At 47.6% G+C, this 17,512-nt stretch overlaps 1 protein-coding gene across 2 annotated transcripts; it reads right to left on the minus strand.

Annotated features, from left to right (window-relative positions):
* Positions 1–227: 227 nt before the first annotated feature.
* LOC139572713 (tyrosine-protein phosphatase non-receptor type 3-like) lies at positions 228–13,536 on the minus strand. 2 transcript variants are annotated; one of them, XM_071395422.1, is made up of 26 exons: positions 13,337–13,536; positions 11,815–12,257; positions 11,452–11,577; positions 11,309–11,351; positions 6,789–6,870; positions 6,179–6,223; positions 6,024–6,076; positions 5,740–5,857; positions 5,535–5,622; positions 5,361–5,449; positions 5,217–5,280; positions 4,928–5,130; positions 4,710–4,835; positions 4,437–4,598; positions 4,239–4,320; positions 4,069–4,146; positions 3,929–3,985; positions 3,672–3,828; positions 3,320–3,495; positions 3,075–3,165; positions 2,778–2,839; positions 2,556–2,702; positions 1,948–2,076; positions 1,231–1,376; positions 1,016–1,151; positions 228–880 (listed from the first exon to the last, which is right to left on the minus strand). In XM_071395422.1, the coding sequence occupies exons 2-26, from the start codon at positions 11,881–11,883 to the stop codon at positions 782–784; spliced, it is 2,628 nt and encodes an 875-aa protein (XP_071251523.1). In that variant the 5' UTR covers positions 11,884–12,257; positions 13,337–13,536; the 3' UTR covers positions 228–781. The 2 variants fall into 2 exon arrangements, with proteins under 2 accessions (XP_071251523.1, XP_071251522.1); XM_071395421.1 differs by having other exon boundaries at positions 4,239–4,338; positions 13,337–13,533.
* Positions 13,537–17,512: the final 3,976 nt, after the last annotated feature.

Genomic DNA, 17,512 nt, shown 5'->3' on the forward strand with positions numbered 1-17,512 from the left:
CTAGGGCAGGTAACAGGAATGTGTTTAAATGGGGTCTAACTGCACTGCAGCCTGTAGGACTCAACTCCTACAATGTTTTGATATGTACAGGCAACTCCACAGACCACAAATATACATAACAATGGACCTGGAACTGATATTACATTATCTGTCATCTAAAATTCACTCAGAATGTAAGATACCATCAACTGACTTACTACGTCAACAAACAGACTAAGAGCTCCAAGTAGATGTCAGTGTGTTTATTCAGTGTGTCAATAATTTAGGGAAGGTGGGAGCGTGGGGTAGTGTGTGGTGGCTCTGGCAGTGTTCGTCTCTACTGTGAATCCACCGAAAGCCTCAACACTCTCCCAACAATACAGACAGACCAGTCAATCCTATAGCCGCCACTCAGGAGGAACTGAGATACAGTCTTCAGTCACTCATACAGTAGCACTTTGGTCCCAGAGAATTAAAAACATTTTTAAAAAATTGCTTTACAGTACATAGTCCTTCCCTGCTAGCGGTGCTCTATGGCTAACATAAGGATCGGACTAGCTGAGCACATTCGGCACTATGGCTCATTATGTGCTGTAGCAACAGAAGGCTAGCTGTTGCCGAGCACTTAAGGCTAGTGGAATGCTATGGCTCTCTAAGGCTACAGCCTAGCGGTCCTCTTCTCCTGTTAGCCTAGTGCTGGGGCTAGCAGTCCTCTTCTCCTGTTAGCCTAGCATTGTGGCTAGCTGTCCCCCCATCCTCCTGTTAGCCTAGTGCTGGGGCTAGCTGTCCCCCCATCCTCCTGTTAATGGTCCGTTAGCAGTGCTGAGGGTGGTGCTGTAGAATGCTCTCCTCTCTCTCTGTAGACACGCAGGATGGCCTCACACATAAACCGGAACTGACACTTGAACACAAACAAAAACAGTCCAGTCACATACAACAAACATACCAAAGGAAGTTGCAGACATAGTCATTAGGGTTTCAATGCTGATCTTGGGAGGAGAGTAGCGAATGGTTAGACGTATAGGCGCGTGTGTACCGTGGTCTGGATCATCATGGCCCTCTGGTCTCGGAGCGTCCTGATGATGTCCAGAGGGAACACAGGTCGACCGCTCTCCAACAGCGACAACGCCGTCTCCATGGTAATGAGAACACCTGTACGCCCAATCCCTGCGCTGCAATTACATCAACAACATACATGAGGTGTTATAAATCTTGTAACCCTAGTGTGTGTGTGTGTGTGTGTGTGTGTACCTGCAGTGCACCATAAGTGGTGTGTCTCCTGTCCTCCTCTCTCTAACAGAGGTGATGAACAGCAGGAAGTCTGAGGGGTCATCAGGTACACCATGGTCTGGCCATGCTACATACTGCAGGTGGGTCACCGAACGCTCCTCTCCCAGCTGGAAACACACACACGTTTAGGAAAAACAGACAGAAAACAGCTGAGAGAACACATACTTTTCCCCCATCTGTCTCTCAAAGATATTTTCATAAATTAAATTAACTTGGATATGTGATGATTGTAATGGGAGAGATATGAGAGAGAAACGTGTAGGATATGGTAACTCGTTAGTTACTGTGACGAGGAAGAGATTGTGGAGAGTAGAGTTAGATGGAGGAGGGATAGAGGAGGAGCGATGGAGAGTAGAGGGAGAGATGAGGAGAGGGATAGATGGAGGAGTGTGTTGTCCAGCCTATGGTCCATGCAGGGATTAACTGACAGCCAGAGGAACAGATGGGTCTGCACAGTAGTGTAGTGTTGTGTGTGTGTGTGTACTCTTTGGCAGGCTATTATTGTAAAGGAGAACATGTTCTATATTAACCTCTGTGGTGTAAAGGTAAATAAACACAATGCCAATTGAAGCAGAAACACGTGGAGCTGGATGGGGATAGTTTGGTCAATGTTTCCTGTGGAGAACACACATATGGCACACCTCCTGTTATGTGAGCCAGGTCATGTTTGTGTGTTACCTGTGTGTGTGTTAGGGTGAATTGGCGTGTGACATAGGCCAGGTTGCATTCCTCAGAGTGGCAGCTGACCCTCAGGTACCCATAATCCCTCACTTCAGGAGGGTGTGGCCAGTACTGGTGGCACTTAGTCTGAAACACACACACGATTGATTTTGACATTCATTAATATTGATTTACTATAGAGGTTGTAATCTTTAAGATCTGAGAAATGTTATTTTACTGAGTTGTGTTTCATATTTCTGAGTCAGTGCTTCACTCACCGTGTTCTCCCAAACATCTCAAGACATTCTCAGGGCCAGTACTTATATTACATCAGGAGATGAGTGGAAACTGACTGTCAGCCTGAATGTGTGTGTGTGTGTGTGTGTGTGTGTGTGTGTGTGTGTGTGTGTGTGTGTGTGTGTGAGAGAAAAACCAGGGCACTTGTGGAATATCAGCAAGACAATCAATTAGTGAGAGCTTCAGGTTACCAAGCAACAGGCAGGCAAAGACGCAGGCAGCGACTCACAATGAGCCTGGGACCTTGGTAAACCTGTGTGCTGTACCCATTCTCATTCAGTAAATGTGTGTTTCACTCTTTGAAAGAGAGAGAGGGTCCGTGTGCATACCCGTCCTCTCTCGGTGAGTGTGGTGAGCATGATGATGGTGTGTGTGTGTTGCTCCCACACACTCTGCCAGAAGTGAGTGCAGGTCTGAGGCAGCGGTCCTTGAGCTGCAATGTAGCGCAGACACACACCAGACCCTGGGGACACCACCTGAGACACATACACAGCATGACTATACACAAACACAAGCCAACAAGGACAACACTAAACACAGTGTGTACTGACCGTGATGTGGCTTGCATTGATGTAGTCCTCTTGGTCCTGAAGTACCACTCTGGAGACGTCGTCTGACAGAACAAAGAGTTAGAGATGGAGTCACAACCAGGGCCCTCCAGACCCACCCAAACCCCTGTACCAGCTCAACAAGAGGACTACATCAATAAGGAATACATCAATAACCAGTGTCCTGTCCTCCAGCTCCACACATTCAGGACATTAGGGAAGATGGGTACACTGGCACTGGTATGTCGAGTCACTCCTACTAGGACACACAACTGTGTGTGAGATGGTGTGTGTACTCACAGGGCAGCACGTCCTTGTATCTGTTCTTGTCTGTGTTCTCAGGGAGACGAGCGCAGGCTACTGACAGGCCAGGCTTCCTCATGTACAGGTTCTACAACACACACATCACCACCATCACTCACCATGCTCTTCTGTCTGGATTGTCAACAGCAGGTCTTATTGACAAGTTATTCCCAAAGTGCACCTGTTACGTTTAACACACAAGCAAGTCCCTTTCATAGTGTTGTTGTCTAACTAAAACACACCTCGAAGTGGAAGGTGAGAGTGCCTGTCTGGATCCCCCTCTCCAGTTGTTTCATGGACTCTTCAAGTGTCTGGCCTTGTTCTGATTGACCAGGCAGAAGCAGTGGATCACCGTGTAATTGGCCAGTCAGAGACAGGGCAGAGGGAAACTGCAGCAGGGGGGCCACACGCCCTGGACCTAAACACACACACACACACACACACACACACACACACACACACACACACACACACACACACACACACACACACACACACACACACACACACACACACACACACACACACAGTGTGTTACCTGCATCAGTGTCTGATTAGCAGGCCCATTCTCTTGCTCTCTCTAGTGTGTGTTACCTTTGCGTCGTATAAGCAGAGTCAGTTCTCTGGAGTGGGACTCTCTGCTGGCTCTTATAAACATGACCACCTGGTCATGCGTGTGTTCAGAGATGTCACGACCGTTGATCAGCACGACCTGGTCACCTTCCAACAACCTTGGCTCAACCCGCCCCGCCTACAATCAATTCATCAACAAGTCAAATCACATTGGATTAATCTAATGTACTGTTTACAAATGCATTATATACACAGATAAACCAGAACATGTCACTTACAGGGGAGTCAGGGTTGACCTGGGATATGGCCAGGGACATCTTCTGGTCCACGCCACCCTGAGAAGAGGAACAGTCAGGGATACAGGAATGGTACTGCATGTAAGAGAGTAGGTGTGTGATTAATTGAAGGGGCGACTCACTTTGACATTGAAACCAAACTTTCCATCGTGATCAGGAGCGAGACGCACCAATAGCAGGTCGCCATCCCCCAGAGCACGCTGCAACACAGAGTTTACTGAGTCTGGCACACACAGATGAGATACTTTATCACAATTACATGATCACACCCTTGTCTGTCTGGGTAACTGACCTTGTCCCGGTAGTGAGAGGTGTCCTTAACGTCTTCCTCTCCTGTGCCGATGTCATCAACCTGCGACCATCCGCCTCCTTGGCTGTGAGTGCCAGAAACACTGAGATAGATACTGTGTTCAGAACTGACTCCAACATGAGAATGTACTTTACACTGATACACACACAGTATGAAATTGTGTGTGTGTGTGTGTCTGACCTGTGTGTAGGCGTGCCCTCCTGGCTGCCCCTGCTGCTGCTGAGGGAGACCCTGTAGGTGTAAAAGACATCCTCCCCCTCCGACACGTCTCGCAGGTCATTGTTCAGCTCCACTGAGGAGGGGCGGGGTTTACGGGCGCCATGACGCACACGAGGACTCCGCCTAACAGAGAGAGAGAGAGACAAGGTACGATGAAATTACCCCTAGTCACAGCTACCCCTCACATGGTATCTCCTGCTGTAGCAGTGTGTGAGGCTGTGGTGTGGGTAGTACCAGTTGGGTGTGAGCGGGGGGGATCGGGAAGGTAGGCTCTTGGTCTCCAGGTGTTCTGACGAGGTGGATCCCCTCAGAGCTGGGTTCCACTCCATCCCACCCATCACTTTCTTACACACTGGACCACTGCAGAGGAGACGAGAGTGTGTGTGTGCAAATGAGTAAAAGAAAGACAGAAAGAGCGTGTGTATGATGGGTGTGTGTGTGTGCGCGCTTGCCTGTCTGTTTTAGTGTTGCCCAAGGCCCAGTGTTGTGAGAGCAGCTTGTTGTGTATCTGGGTTGCCAGGTTGGTATGGTGTGGCCTACGGGTTGCCAGGTTGGTGTGGAAGAAGCAGTGATGGTCCACACATGACCTCCACAGGTTCTTACAGGCCCTGGGGCACGGCAGGACCAGGCTCACCACACAGTCCTGCGTCTCCCCCTGGAACACACACACACAGGTTATGAAGACAACACTAAGGTCAGCCAATAGGAGAGCAGGACACAATTGAGCCAATCAGGACTCACATGTTTGCGTCTGAGCTGCATAAGGAAGCGTTTCCTCTTGAAGGATATCTTGATGATGTTCACCCTGCAGGAGACAATACACACTCAGGGTGTGTATTTGCGTGCGGTGTGTGTGTGTGTCTGATCAGAAGTCCAGGTGCTCACCAGGGGAAGAAACTGGAGCAAATCATGTTACAGAAGATAGCCACGCCCCCTGAGGCCAATCCCACCAATAGAGGGGAACTGTTGGAGTCCTGAAAGAAAGAAAGAGATAGAAACATGAGAGGGAGAAGAGGGAAGACGAGGGTGAGTCAGAAGGAGACATATGGAGGTACTTACCATGGCAGTGTGTAGCTCCACTCCATACAGCTCCAGAGTTCTTGCTGTGTTGAGAAAACACAGCTCTGCATCACTCTGCTTCAGCCCCCTGAAACAGCACATGAGTAGGATAGGTTGGTATCAGCATTATGCCAACAGCGCCACCATGTCCTCTAGTAGGCTAGGGGGTGCTGTACACGTGCCTGGCCTGGGTGTGGGTGTGTACCTGTGCCCTGGGTACAGAGCCTCCACTCTAGACAGGAAGTCATCATCCTGCTCCGGGAGGAAGTGGCTTTTGGACAGGTAACCAGGGAGAAGGTCTGGGGAGTAGTCACCTAGCTCAGCTACAATACAGAGAGAGAAAGCGGAGAAAGAGAGAGAAGGGGAGAGCAAAAGAAGGGGTGAAACAGAGAGAGAGAAGGGGTGAGAGAGAGAGGGGGGGTGACACAGATTATGTTAAACCCCCAGACAGACAACACACTAAAAAGACCACAGAAGAGTGTAACTTACACTGCACAGCATAGGAGGCCAGTACCACAGCTGCACTCAGAGGACACTTCAACCTGCAGGACACACACACTTTCTCAATGTAACGTCACATTGTTTACACCACTAGGTGGAGTAAGAGGGAATGCATGTGTAGGTGGGAGCTCGTGGTGTCTGACCTGCCCTCTCTGATGTCACTCCTGATCTGGAGGAAGTACATATGTCTGAAGACACAGGATGGTAGAGGAGACTTATTATCTGAATCACACATGTACAGTACAAGCTAATGACACACACACACTCTCTCAACATAGTATACAGGTACACACACATACTCTCAACATAGTCTACAGGTACACACACACACTCTACATTGTCTACAGGTACACACACACTCTCTCTACATAGTATACAGGTACACACACACTCTCAACAGTCTACAGGTACACACACACACTCTCTCAACAGTCTACAGGTACACACACAGACACTCTACATAGTCTACAGGTACACACACACTCCATAATCTACAGGTACACACACACACTCTACATAATCTACAGGTACACACACACACTCTACATAATCTACAGGTACACACACACACTCTACATAATCTACAGGTACACACACACAGGGGCTCTGAACCCAGGTCTCCCATAGGAGAACCCAACCTCTTGACCATTAGACCAAGAGGAAATTCCCTATTGGGCCAAAGGTTCCAGTGAATTTGAAGTGGCAGGCAGGGCTACCTCATCCCGAGACCATGATCTCTCCCCATGTCCATACCTGGTCTGGTCATGCTGTAGAGAGTTGGGGTCTGAGATGAAGAATCGGACTCGGAGGGTCAGGTAGAATGGAGAGACAACTCCTGTAGGTCAGAGACGCTGTTAGACACAGCCCAATGACCTCACCTCTGACCTTAATCCGACCGTCACCCCTGACCTTAATAATCCGTCACCCCTGACCTTAATATGACCCCCACAATCCCCTCACCCCTTCCACAGAATTCAATCTTACATTTATAATTTATCAAAATGCACACTGGACTAAACAGTAGGGCGTCACTGGGCTCAGGCTAAACAGTAGGAAGTCACTGGGCTCAGGTTAAACAGTAGGGCGTCACTGGGCTCAGGCTAAACAGTAGGAAGTCACTGGGCTCAGGCTAAACAGTAGGAAGTCACTGGGCTCAGGCTAAACAGTAGGAAGTCACTGGGCTCAGGCTAAACAGTAGGAAGTCACTGGGCTCAGGCTAAACAGTAGGGTGTCACTGGGCTCAGGTTAAACAGTAGGAAGTCACTGGGCTCAGGCTAAACAGTAGGAAGTCACTGGGCTCAGGCTAAACAGTAGGAAGTCACTGGGCTCAGGCTAAACAGTAGGAAGTCACTGGGCTCAGGCTAAACAGTAGGAAGTCACTGGGCTCAGGCTAAACAGTAGGAAGTCACTGGGCTCAGGCTAAACAGTAGGAAGTCACTGGGCTCAGGCTAAACAGTAGGAAGTCACTGGGCTCAGGCTAAACAGCAGGAAGTCACTGGGCTCAGGCTAAACAGCAGGAAGTCACTGGGCTCAGGCTAAACAGTAGGAAGTCACTGGGCTCAGGCTAAACAGCAGGAAGTCACTGGGCTCAGGCTAAACAGTAGGAAGTCACTGGGCTCAGGCTAAACAGTAGGGTGTCACTGGGCTCAGGCTAAACAGTAGGAAGTCACTGGGCTCAGGCTAAACAGTAGGAAGTCACTGGGCTCAGGCTAAACAGTAGGAAGTCACTGGGCTCAGGCTAAACAGTAGGAAGTCACTGGGCTCAGGCTAAACAGTAGGAAGTCACTGGGCTCAGGCTAAACAGTAGGAAGTCACTGGGCTCAGGCTAAACAGTAGGAAGTCACTGGGCTCAGGCTAAACAGTAGGAAGTCACTGGGCTCAGGCTAAACAGTAGGAAGTCACTGGGCTCAGGCTAAACAGTAGGAAGTCACTGGGCTCAGGCTAAACAGTAGGAAGTCACTGGGCTCAGGCTAAACAGTAGGAAGTCACTGGGCTCAGGCTAAACAGTAGGAAGTCACTGGGCTCAGGCTAAACAGTAGGAAGTCACTGGGCTCAGGCTAAACAGTAGGAAGTCACTGGGCTCAGGCTAAACAGTAGGAAGTCACTGGGCTCAGGCTAAACAGTAGGAAGTCACTGGGCTCAGGCTAAACAGTAGGAAGTCACTGGGCTCAGGCTAAACAGTAGGGTGTCACTGGGCTCAGGCTAAACAGTAGGAAGTCACTGGGCTCAGGCTAAACAGTAGGAAGTCACTGGGCTCAGGCTAAACAGTAGGAAGTCACTGGGCTCAGGCTAAACAGTAGGAAGTCACTGGGCTCAGGCTAAACAGTAGGAAGTCACTGGGCTCAGGCTAAACAGTAGGAAGTCACTGGGCTCAGGCTAAACAGTAGGAAGTCACTGGGCTCAGGCTAAACAGTAGGAAGTCACTGGGCTCAGGCTAAACAGTAGGAAGTCACTGGGCTCAGGCTAAACAGTAGGAAGTCACTGGGCTCAGGCTAAACAGTAGGAAGTCACTGGGCTCAGGCTAAACAGTAGGAAGTCACTGGGCTCAGGCTAAACAGTAGGAAGTCACTGGGCTCAGGCTAAACAGTAGGAAGTCACTGGGCTCAGGCTAAACAGTAGGAAGTCACTGGGCTCAGGCTAAACAGTAGGAAGTCACTGGGCTCAGGCTAAACAGTAGGAAGTCACTGGGCTCAGGCTAAACAGTAGGAAGTCACTGGGCTCAGGCTAAACAGTAGGAAGTCACTGGGCTCAGGCTAAACAGTAGGCAGTCACTGGGCTCAGGCTAAACAGTAGGCAGTCACTGGGCTCAGGCTAAACAGTAGGCAGTCACTGGGCTCAGGCTAAACAGTAGGAAGTCACTGGGCTCAGGCTAAACAGTAGGAAGTCACTGGGCTCAGGCTAAACAGTAGGAAGTCACTGGGCTCAGGCTAAACAGTAGGAAGTCACTGGGCTCAGGCTAAACAGTAGGAAGTCACTGGGCTCAGGCTAAACAGTAGGAAGTCACTGGGCTCAGGCTAAACAGTAGGAAGTCACTGGGCTCAGGCTAAACAGTAGGAAGTCACTGGGCTCAGGCTAAACAGTAGGAAGTCACTGGGCTCAGGCTAAACAGTAGGAAGTCACTGGGCTCAGGCTAAACAGTAGGACGTCACTGGGCTCAGGCTAAACAGTAGGAAGTCACTGGGCTCAGGCTAAACAGTAGGAAGTCACTGGGCTCAGGCTAAACAGTAGGAAGTCACTGGGCTCAGGCTAAACAGTAGGAAGTCACTGGGCTCAGGCTAAACAGTAGGAAGTCACTGGGCTCAGGCTAAACAGTAGGAAGTCACTGGGCTCAGGCTAAACAGTAGGAAGTCACTGGGCTCAGGCTAAACAGTAGGAAGTCACTGGGCTCAGGCTAAACAGTAGGGTGTCACTGGGCTCAGGTTAAACAGTAGGAAGTCACTGGGCTCAGGCTAAACAGTAGGAAGTCACTGGGCTCAGGCTAAACAGTAGGAAGTCACTGGGCTCAGGCTAAACAGTAGGAAGTCACTGGGCTCAGGTTAAACAGTAGGAAGTCACTGGGCTCAGGCTAAACAGTAGGAAGTCACTGGGCTCAGGCTAAACAGTAGGAAGTCACTGGGCTCAGGCTAAACAGTAGGAAGTCACTGGGCTCAGGCTAAACAGTAGGAAGTCACTGGGCTCAGGCTAAACAGTAGGAAGTCACTGGGCTCAGGCTAAACAGTAGGAAGTCACTGGGCTCAGGCTAAACAGTATGAAGTCACTGGGCTCAGGCTAAACAGTAGGAAGTCACTGGGCTCAGGCTAAACAGTAGGAAGTCACTGGGCTCAGGCTAAACAGTAGGAAGTCACTGGGCTCAGGCTAAACAGTAGGAAGTCACTGGGCTCAGGCTAAACAGTAGGAAGTCACTGGGCTCAGGCTAAACAGTAGGAAGTCACTGGGCTCAGGCTAAACAGTAGGAAGTCACTGGGCTCAGGCTAAACAGTAGGAAGTCACTGGGCTCAGGCTAAACAGTAGGAAGTCACTGGGCTCAGGCTAAACAGTAGGGTGTCACTGGGCTCAGGTTAAACAGTAGGAAGTCACTGGGCTCAGGCTAAACAGTAGGAAGTCACTGGGCTCAGGCTAAACAGTAGGAAGTCACTGGGCTCAGGCTAAACAGTAGGAAGTCACTGGGCTCAGGCTAAACAGTAGGAAGTCACTGGGCTCAGGCTAAACAGTAGGAAGTCACTGGGCTCAGGCTAAACAGTAGGAAGTCACTGGGCTCAGGCTAAACAGTAGGAAGTCACTGGGCTCAGGCTAAACAGTAGGAAGTCACTGGGCTCAGGCTAAACAGTAGGAAGTCACTGGGCTCAGGCTAAACAGTAGGAAGTCACTGGGCTCAGGCTAAACAGTAGGAAGTCACTGGGCTCAGGCTAAACAGTAGGAAGTCACTGGGCTCAGGCTAAACAGTAGGAAGTCACTGGGCTCAGGCTAAACAGTAGGGTGTCACTGGGCTCAGGTTAAACAGTAGGAAGTCACTGGGCTCAGGCTAAACAGTAGGGTGTCACTGGGCTCAGGCTAAACAGTAGGAAGTCACTGGGCTCAGGCTAAACAGTAGGAAGTCACTGGGCTCAGGCTAAACAGTAGGAAGTCACTGGGCTCAGGCTAAACAGTAGGGTGTCACTGGGCTCAGGCTAAACAGTAGGAAGTCACTGGGCTCAGGCTAAACAGTAGGAAGTCACTGGGCTCAGGCTAAACAGTAGGAAGTCACTGGGCTCAGGCTAAACAGTAGGAAGTCACTGGGCTCAGGCTAAACAGTAGGAAGTCACTGGGCTCAGGCTAAACAGTAGGAAGTCACTGGGCTCAGGCTAAACAGTAGGAAGTCACTGGGCTCAGGCTAAACAGTAGGAAGTCACTGGGCTCAGGCTAAACAGTAGGAAGTCACTGGGCTCAGGCTAAACAGTAGGAAGTCACTGGGCTCAGGCTAAACAGTAGGAAGTCACTGGGCTCAGGTTAAACAGTAGGAAGTCACTGGGCTCAGGCTAAACAGTAGGAAGTCACTGGGCTCAGGCTAAACAGTAGGAAGTCACTGGGCTCAGGCTAAACAGTAGGAAGTCACTGGGCTCAGGCTAAACAGTAGGAAGTCACTGGGCTCAGGCTAAACAGTAGGAAGTCACTGGGCTCAGGCTAAACAGTAGGAAGTCACTGGGCTCAGGCTAAACAGTAGGAAGTCACTGGGCTCAGGCTAAACAGTAGGGTGTCACTGGGCTCAGGCCAATGTCTCATTTAGTGTTTCTTACCTTTCAGCTGCTTCTTCAGTGGTTTGTTGGCCTCCAGCCACCTCTGCAAGACAAACTATGTTAATCAAAGACATGATGTTACATTCACAATCTGTTATGTGCATTTTAGAGTATAGACTAAGTGTGTGTGTGTAGCAACTCACAGGAGAGTGTGTTTGAGTGACGATGGTGGTGTTGGAGTCTCGTAGCTGCAGACTGAAGAAGTGTCTCTCCAGCAGACCCAGCTGATTACACACCTGCTCCAGCAAAACCTCACCTGCATCCTGCTTCTAAGAGACGCAAAACACACCTTATACCGGGAGTCAGTCAGTGTGTGTGTGTGTGTGTGTGTGTGTGTGTGTGTGTGTGTGTGTGTGTGTGAGATATTGCAGTACAGTGTGTTTTGGTAAAGCTTTTCTAGTGAGTGTGTTCTCCAGGTCAAGGTTGTGTGTTGAGATCAATGGGAAGCTGAGATCTGAGTCTCCCGGTCTATCATTCCCACTCTACTCAGGACTGTGTGTACTCACGTTGACTGTAAAGGTCTGGATAGTGTTGTCCAGTAGTTGAACCAAACACAGTAGATCAGGTTTGGGCATGTCTGTTACCGCGGGTTACTCAAACTCTTACACACACACACACGTCTATCAGAGTCCAAAATGTGCACGCACAGCAATATTCTAGAATATTGGACCATTGGCCTTCATACTTTTGTAATTCTCAATGCAGCTCAAGCTATTTCTCCAATTGTCAACACATTCAAATCAATAGAGGGACGCGTATGCGAAGCCGCGTTGGTTGGGGAGGTACCCGTTATGGCTGTGTGTTCCCCCCGCGGACAATGGTCTCAGAGCTGCGTAGCTATGTTACAATGGGACACGGGACAATGACGTCTCTCTGTGTCTTTGCACTCTGAATTACGCGTCACTCACTCACACACACACTGACACAACCCTCAGTCCATCTCCACAACCTGGGGAGAGATAAAACACACATCTTAATGAAACACCTCCAGACTCTGGAAACTGTGATGATATCTGCTCATGTAGTTTAGCCCCTCCCTAAGGATGACATCGTCTGCAGTGAACAGCCGCTTTTCTACTTCTCTCTCTCACACACACACAGGCCCAGTGAGTAATTTGTGTGTCTGTGAAGCAGTATCATGCTACAATGAGTAATGCAGTGTGTATGTTGGTAATACATTATTATCTGTCCAGAGTCTGAACATGTCCTTTTTTTCCCTGTTCTCTCCTCCGCCCTGTGTAGACTGCTGAATGATAAGAATGTTAAATATTGTCAGAGACAAGCTAGTCCATCCACAGGCCTAGGAACTGATCTCAGCTCTACATGCACACACACCAGTGCTGCAGTGTTGTTTACACACCAGTTCTACTGGGCATCAACCCACTAACCCATGCTTTTAATAACAGCTGTGTGTGTGGTTGTTAATGTAGGCTAAGGGGAGTGGGCCAGGTCTTTTTGTAGGCCTCTCTCACACACGTTAATGTTTGGACTCACTCTGAATACATTACAGTGAGTAGAGCACTCTCTCACGCCTGATTTGCCATAATGATAATGACATTCACACCAGTTAGAACTGAGCTGTATAAACTATTTTAGGACCGAGTTTTTTTACCAAGTCTAGATTGTTGAGTGGGCAGTATTGGTATACAACATTGCTTATTTAAAGTGTATCAGCTAGGCCGGAGATTTGTTCCTGGTTGCATTGGCGAACTTGTTTTCAGATGAGCAACGTCATCTCGGTTATCGATTAAACTAGTGTATCGCAATGATTAACACGGAGAATAAGATAACGTCCAATATACTATATGGTCGGTTATTTGAAACATACAGCCTCGACGTGGACTTTAAACTAAGTAGGCTCTATGAACGACCAACATAAACGTAGCCTAATGTTATAGGTTCTTCTGCTGCTACGCTCAACATGCCATTCAGCAACTTTAACGTTACTTCACTTCAGATATCAAGTTGATCCTGGAGGATTGTTATGAGAACACAGACAATCTAGCTTGAGAAGATCAGTTAAAATACCTCAGTAGTCCTGGATTTGGGAACTTTGTCATGTCCGTTGATACTACCGCTGTTAAAAACCTTGGAACTGGGCGCGTCGCGCGGGCAGGTGGAGGTAAATATCCGGAAAGAGATATTCCCGCTGCCCCGCCTCTTCACAATGCGCGCTCCCGCTTTGATGGATGCGTGTTCTGGTCCTCAACCACCCCCGCTGTAGGCTACAGCAGATCATATTCTTTCATCAGAGGAAGAATATATCATGTAATCTGTTCACGCAGAACTGTAGAGTGACACTCTGATTCACCAGAACAAGGGGTGGAATATACTTTGAAAAAAAGCTCAACTTCCAGAGATGTGAAAGTGAAACTCGGTCTAGGTTCTTGGCAGGTCCGCAAAAGAGTGGAGTTCCTCCGGTTTTGTTAATTGGGACTACTTTGGGAATGCATCATTCTTTCCTTGAAGTAGCCTAGGTTACTTATTTATAGGAGAAAACGAATGGTGCCTCAGCATAGCTTCCACATGTCCTGTCGTGAGGAGGCTCATCCATGGTCCAGTCAGGGGCTCGCTTCCTCTCCTAAAGCAGCGTCATCTCCTTATCTCCTCTCCTATATCTCAATAGTCTAATGACTCCATCTCAATGTCTCATCTCCTCGTTCATCTTTACTCATCTATAAAGTCAGATATTTCCAGTTTTTCCATTCCAGGGCAGATGAAGAGAATGAAACCTGTCTAATTACATCCCCAATTAAAATGTGACTTTCTTATCCGATCGAGACAATCATATCACTATCAATGTACCGGTCTGTGTCCGAACAGAATATGTTGTAATCCTATGTCAAACAGCCTGAGATGCAGCCTGTAATTTACTCCCATATAACCTCTCTGGGGTGCTGCTGCCATCTACAGGGAAGAAGCGGGTGTTTGTTATTTTCTTTCAATTCGTGTCGAATTAATTTGCGTAGACAACCAGGTGATGGGAGATCCTAACTAATCAATGGCGTTAATTGATCAATCAAGTACAAGGGAGGAGCAAAAATCCGCAGACACTCGGCCCACATAGGACAGGGGTGGGCAAACTTTTTGGTTCGAGGGCCGCACAGATTTTTGGGGGGACTGATTTGTTTGTCAAAATCAATTTGCAGGCCAGAAAAGGGGGAGTTATTTGAAAATCTATACTGTAGGTCCATTATAATTTATATAAATATATAGTGTTGATCCATTATAATTTATATAAATATATAGTGTAGGCCCATTATAATTTATATAAATATATAGTGTAGGTCCATTATAATTTCAACATACTTTCTATCTTGTTTTAGACATTCAAGAGTGGCCTGGGGGCCACTTGCTCCCTCATGGACACCTGCTCACTCCCCTCCATGGACAGCATTGCATGGATGTAAGCATAAAGGGATTTTCTGAAATTCAGCGATTGAGAGCTACAGTGTATGCAGCAGGCTTGTGTTCCAGCCCAGTACTAACAAACCCGATTCTATTCCACTAACCAATGTTAGGTGTGTCCCTTTTGCCCAATCCAGAGAGTGGCCGTTGTGGTGTCGTCAAAAGAGAGTGCTTCTTCTCTGTGAGATGTTGGAGGGTTACGGACGTGTTACAATGTGTAGTGTCACCAGTTGCTGTGCCAGTAGGTTACCAAGGTCAGAGGTTATATAGAGTAAGATGGTGAGTTATAACCAGAAAAGACCGGTTCCTCTGACTCTTAATGACACCCCAACCATCTCTCTGTCGGGGGGGGGGGGGGGGTGATAGGATGGGTTAACTTCCTCTGCCTCCTATCACCCCCCCCCCCATCCCCCCCCCCGACAGAGTGTCATCTTACTGCTGCAGTAACCAAGACACAACAGCACTGACTGTCCCCTGAACTCCACTGCCCCAAATATAGAGACTAGTGACAGAGAGAGAGAGAAAGAAAGAGAGATGGGGGAGAGAGAAACTGTCACGCCCTGGCCTTAGTATTCTTTGTTTTCTTAATTATTTTGGTTAGGTCAGGGTGTGACATGGGGAATGTATGTGGTTTTTGTAGTGTCTAGGGTGGTTGTAAGGTTTAGGGGGTTTATTAGAGTAGTTGGGTTTATGTTTAGTATAGTAGTCTAGCTGTGTCTATGGTTGAGTGTAGGTATCTAGGAAAGTCTATGGTTGCCTGAATTGGGTCTCAATTAGAGACAGCTGGTTATTGTTGTCTCTGATTGGGAGCCATATTTAAGGCAACCATAGGCTTTAGCTGGTTGTGGGGAATTGTCTATGTTGTGTGTGTGTGTGTGTGTGTGTGTGTGTGTGTGTGTGTGTGTGTGTGTGTGTGTGTGTGTGTGTGTGTGTGTGTGTGTGTGTGTGTGTGTGTGTGTGTGTGTGTGTGTGTGTGTGTGTGTGTGTGTGTGTGTGTGTGTGTGTGTGTGTGTGTGTGTGTGTGTGTGTGTGTGTGTGTGTGTGTGTGTGTGTGTGTGTGTGTGTGTGTGCACTACGTTTATAGCTTCACGGTCGTTTGTTGTTTTTGTATAGTTTGTAATAGTGTTTCGTTTCATGTTCATCTTCGTAGAAAAAATAAAAGAAGATGGCTTATTTTCCACATGCTGCGTTTTGGTCCGTCTCTCCTCCACACGATCGTGACAGAAACAAAGAAGGAGAGAGACAGAGAAAGAGAGAGCGAAATAGAAAGAGAGAGAGAAAGAGAGTGATAGAGGGGGAGAGAGAATTAGAGAGAGAGAAAGAAAGAGAGTGGTCGAGAGAGAAAGAGAGAGAGAGATAAATGTCTTTGAAATGTCTTTATTCTTTTGGTACTTTTGTGAGTGTAATGTTTACTGTTAACTTTTATTGTTTATTTCACTTTTGTTTATTATCTCCTTCACTTGCTTTGGCAATGTTAACACATTTTCTTTTGTTTTGGTCTCCCCCCACCCCTCTCTCTCTCTGTCCCTCTCTTTCTGATGGTCTTCCTCTGTGTGATGGGCAGAGTGTGTTGTTGGTGTTGTCCTCGTTGGAGCAGTGTGTTCCCATTTGTCTGTCTCGTTAGGGCAACATGTATGTACTTTCTCGTTAGGACAGTGTGAACCTATTGACTAGAGTCTAGACGGTGTCTGATTCAGAAAGTTCTCTCTCTGGCTACATATGAAGAGTTTATTTCCAAAATCTCCATACATTTTTCACGTTTTTCATGTGTGTGTAAAATATTACTGTTCTCACTTTTTTTTATTCATAGATTGTAGGTGTGTATTAAAACGTTTTTTTTTTTTTTTGCAAAACGCTATACAGTATATCTATTGTTTAGCTGGAATGGAATGTTTGTATCCTGTAGACTGTGATATGTGGTTGTCTCTGTAACGACTCCCACCGAAGGTGGCTCCCCTTCCTGTTCGGGTGGTGCTCGGCGGTCGTGTCACCGGCCTACTAGCTGCTACTGACTTTTACTCCCCCTCCCTTTTTGTTGAGTAGGTACACCTGTTTGTGGTTAGGGTGATTTGTGGGGCTTTATTACCCAGCAGCCCGGCCTGCTGGGTGTGCGGGATTGTTGTGTGTACACTCTGTACATTCTTGTGTGTCAGGGTACGTGTACGTTGGTTGGTGATTTTCGTGTTTCTCACTTTGTTTGTGGTGAAGCATTTGTTTTTTGAGTAGCGTCGTGTTTGCACCCGTGTGGGGAATTAAATTTGGAACGCTACTCTGAACTCTCTGTCTCCTGCGTTTGACTCCTGTTCATCCACTACACCTCGGGCATTACAGTCTCACCTAGTTATCTGAAGATGAATAAACTACCTGTAGTCGCTCTGGACAAGAGCTTATGCTAAATTACTAAAATGTCAAATGTAAATGTTTTATATACAGATCTCATATTACTGTATTGATTCAAAGCATATATATATATATATATATATATATATATATAGATAGTTGAAGTCGGAAGTTTACATACACTTAGGTTGGAGTCATTAAAACTCGTTTTTCAACCACTCCACAAATTTCTTGTTAACAAACTATAGTTTTGGCAAATCGGTTAGGACATCTAATTTGTGCATGACACAAGTCATTTTTCCAACAATTGTTTACAGACAGATTATTTCACTTATAATTCACTGTATCACAATTCCAGTGGGTCAGAAGTTTACATACACTAAGTTGACTGTGCCTTTAAACATCTTGGAAAATTCCGGATCAGATCAGATCATCAGTCAGAACTTCCTGACTGAT

The sequence above is a fragment of the Salvelinus alpinus genome, chromosome 4 (genome assembly GCF_045679555.1).
Source record: "Salvelinus alpinus chromosome 4, SLU_Salpinus.1, whole genome shotgun sequence".
In the NCBI taxonomy this organism is placed as follows: domain Eukaryota; kingdom Metazoa; phylum Chordata; class Actinopteri; order Salmoniformes; family Salmonidae; genus Salvelinus; species Salvelinus alpinus.

Coding starts and splice junctions, on each gene's coding strand:
- LOC139572713 (XM_071395421.1), bottom strand. CDS start 11,883: ATGCCCAAACCTGATCTACTGTGTTTGGTTCAACTACTGGACAACACT. Junction 5,623..5,739: donor GCTCTGTACCCAGGGCACAG/GTACACACCCAC, acceptor GTGCTGTTTCAG/GGGGCTGAAGCAGAGTGATG. Junction 3,166..3,319: donor CTCTCACCTTCCACTTCGAG/GTGTGTTTTAGT, acceptor TGTGTGTTGTAG/AACCTGTACATGAGGAAGCC.